The following is a 3,495-nucleotide window of genomic DNA, read 5'->3' as shown; positions in this document are numbered from 1 at the left end:
TTTTTTCCAACCCAAAACTAAATTATAGACTATAATGTTTATACTTTATATACAGAATTTCCATATAAGTTAGATTCAAATGATACAGACTTTTAACTTTTAACAATTGACGGTAAATATTTTTTGACATGAAAACGAAATAGATTTAAATAGTGAAATATAATAAAATTAAAAACAAAATAAATTAACTTAACTTACTTCTTACAATGAAAAATGAATTCGTTAATTTCACATTAATTAAAAAAGAAATTAAGAAAGTTAACAGTTAAGTTAATGAAATGCCAATAGTAACTAGTTAAGTTAAAAGTTTAAATTAAATTAATTTTAGATTCTGAGCGAAGCGATGAATGTATTGATTCTACAATGATGTGTGTTTTTTTTTTTATTTTTTTTATTTTTAATTTTTAATTTTTTTTTTATTTTTGTGTCTGTCATCACCTTTTAGGACAGTAAAAGTGGTTGGATTTTCTTCAATAGTAACTTTTCTGATAGGAAAGTGAATCTAGTTGGTACTTTGGGGGGTCAAAAGTAAAAATTTCCCAGTAGTTTTCACAAGCGACGTGAAAAACAAAAGAAAAATTAAGGAAAAACGGAAATTTTTACGCAAAATCTGTTTTCGAGAAAATCGATTTTGGTTTTTAGTGTAACTCTAAAACAAATGACCGTAGGGACATGAAATTTTGACTGAATGTTTATATTAGCATTTTCTATACACCATAAAATTTACAAAATATTTTGACTCTTTTTGAGCTGTTTACGGCCATTGTCAGTTTTCAATTTTTTTAATTTTTTTTTCTATAAATATCAATAAAATTTTATCTGTTGATTAAAAAAGCTTGAAAATTTAATAGAAGGCTCCTAGGTTATTGTTTCAAAGGCAGATTACCTTGTTTTACATATATAACATGTATGTATTGTATGTTTACAGACGCTTACTGAACACATTGCGACTCGTACGAATTTCAGGCGTAGCTTTTGGGATATTTACACATTTTTTGCTGTACCTACGTGCCAATAAAAATGAAATCAATAAATTCTGCGTTTTTTTACATATTGTTAGCAATTGCATTATGTACACCAAATGTTTCCTCGTACTGTGGAAACGATAGACAAATCGAAGATTTACGAACGGCGTTAATAACACAGGAATCCATTTCCACGGTATTGACAACACTAAGCGCAATACCGGTAACCGGTGCGACGTTAGCGTTCGCGCAAATGATGATGTCCGGTCGATTTGGTTTGCATTTGAAAGAAGTGTTTAAAGAAATGAAAACTTCTTTGGATAAGGATCATAGAGACTACAATCAGTGTTCAGAAATCTTAGAAAAAACAGTAACAGCAAGCACACTCATCAAGTCAACTAGTTTTGGGTTCTCTCTGACGGCAATGATACCGGGTGTCGGTTTGGCATTTTTAGCTCCGAGGTTAGGTACATCGATATCTGCTATGTTACTTATAAGAGAAAGATTAGAATTTTGGCAAAATCTTGGTTGCCAATATGCTACAACAAGAGATTGTAATTTATAGGTGAATCAATAAATGTATATTAATGATATGATTGTAAACGATAATAATAGCTATATATTTGTTTTATCATAAAATAAATATTCTAAATTATACCGTATTATGTTTGATTTCATTTATTAAAAAATTATCTGTTAGAAGTTAGTGAATATATTTTTTTGCATGTATCTTCTTATCTATTTAATGTACAACACTAGTTGTAGGTATACAGTATTATCGTAGTCAGTATAAAACGTATATCCGTGTATTATACGTATGTAATATACGTATATTTATATATTTTTAAATAATTAAGTTTGTTTGTTGTAATGAGAGACGATTTAAAAATGATGATTGATTTTCAAAATATTCGGTTATTTGATTTATATACATTTCAACATATTTGACTTTATTTCATTTACTAAATACATTTTATTTTTAGTTGTAGTTAAGTAAGTTGAGTGGTAACATCAAATTCCTTTTTCAGCTTCGTGACAGACTAATAGTACATATTTAGGTTGGTAAGTTAATTTTCCTTTACTCTATATGGAAATCAAACACATAAGATGTCCAGTTGATTCTGTAAAAGCATTTAGACAATTTGTCATGACTTTTGAAGTGTTTTTATCATATCTACATACTTTATAGTTTAAACTATTTATATAGCAGGGGACACCAAATGGTGGCCTACAGTCAAGAAAAAACAAAGTAAAAAAACGATAGTCTTAGGTATAATGTTCTAGAGTTAAGTTAAATGTATTGATGTGTGTTTTTTTTAAAAAATTTTTTTTTGTGGCTGTCATTACCTATAAGGACAGTGAAAGTGCTTGGATTTTCTTCAACAGTAACTTTTCTGATAGAAAACTGAATCTAGTTAGTACTTTGAGGCGTCAAAAGTAAAAATTTCCCAGTAGTTTTCAAAAACGACGTGAAAAACAAACGAAATATTAAGAAAAAACGGGAATTTTTACGAAAAATCTGTTTTCGAGAATCTGATTTCGATTTTGGTTTTTGTTGCAACTCTAAAAAAAATTAACGTAGGTACATGAAATTTTGACTGAATGTTTATATTAGCATTCTCTATACACCATAACATTTTCCAAATATTTTGACTTATTTTGAGCTGTTTACGGACATTTTCTGTTTCCATTTTTTTTAGTTTTTTTTTCTATAAATATCAATAAAATCTTATTTGTTAGGTAAAAAAGCGTGAGAATTTAATGCAAGGATCCTGATATATTGTTACAATAGCAGTTGAAAAATATTAAAAATATATAGGCACAACTCTTTTTGAAGCATTTAAAGTTCAAATTTTGACAAAATTTATCAAAATTAAAATTTAATAATTATTTTGTAGTTAAAAATTTATAAAATGTTCAACTTTTATAGCTAAGGATTGAAAATTTAAAACAAGGCTCCACGTAAATAGGTTATATATAAATTACTTTATTCACAATAATATCGTCAAATATACTTGGTAATATCATAGGCTGACTGACCGTTTTCGCTCAGAATCGTTTTTCTTATGCAATGATATTATATCATTGAATTCAAATTTAACATCATCCATTACAGTGACCCACTTGTAACCTACTGTACAGCAGAGCGATATCCACTTACCCACCATTTTAAATCAGTTAAGTTAAGTTAATAGTTTATATAAAATAGTTAATAATTTATATTATGCACCAATAACAAAAAGTTAAAAGTTAAAAGTCAATTTAACTATAGGTCAACTCAGTTAAAAGTTAATACACACTTTTTGTTAACTTTTTATTAAGTTAAAAAAAAGTTAATTTGTTTATGCAACGCTAGCGTACTTAATTTTTTTCCAACCCAAAACTAAATTATAGACTATAATGTTTATACTTTATATACAGAATTTCCATATAAGTTAGATTCAAATGATACAGACTTTTAACTTTTAACAATTGACGGTAAATATTTTTTGACATGAAAACGAAATAGATTTAAATAGTGAAATATAAT

The 3,495-nt window shown here is 27.1% G+C and overlaps 1 protein-coding gene across 1 annotated transcript; it reads left to right on the top strand.

Annotated features, from left to right (window-relative positions):
* Window positions 1-1,020: 1,020 nt before the first annotated feature.
* On the top strand, window positions 1,021-1,530 carry LOC132933702 (uncharacterized). The gene has a single exon (XM_060999985.1). It carries the CDS (start codon window positions 1,021-1,023, stop codon window positions 1,528-1,530), a length of 510 nt encoding a protein of 169 aa, XP_060855968.1.
* The last annotated feature ends 1,965 nt before the right edge of the window (window positions 1,531-3,495 follow it).

Source organism: Metopolophium dirhodum, chromosome 1 (genome assembly GCF_019925205.1).
Source record: "Metopolophium dirhodum isolate CAU chromosome 1, ASM1992520v1, whole genome shotgun sequence".
Classification (NCBI taxonomy): domain Eukaryota; kingdom Metazoa; phylum Arthropoda; class Insecta; order Hemiptera; family Aphididae; genus Metopolophium; species Metopolophium dirhodum.
This window is presented reverse-complemented; position numbering and strand designations above follow the sequence as displayed.

Excerpts from the sequence above, each read along its gene's own strand:
- LOC132933702 (XM_060999985.1), top strand. The coding sequence starts at position 1,021 with ATGAAATCAATAAATTCTGCGTTTTTTTACATATTGTTAGCAATTGCA.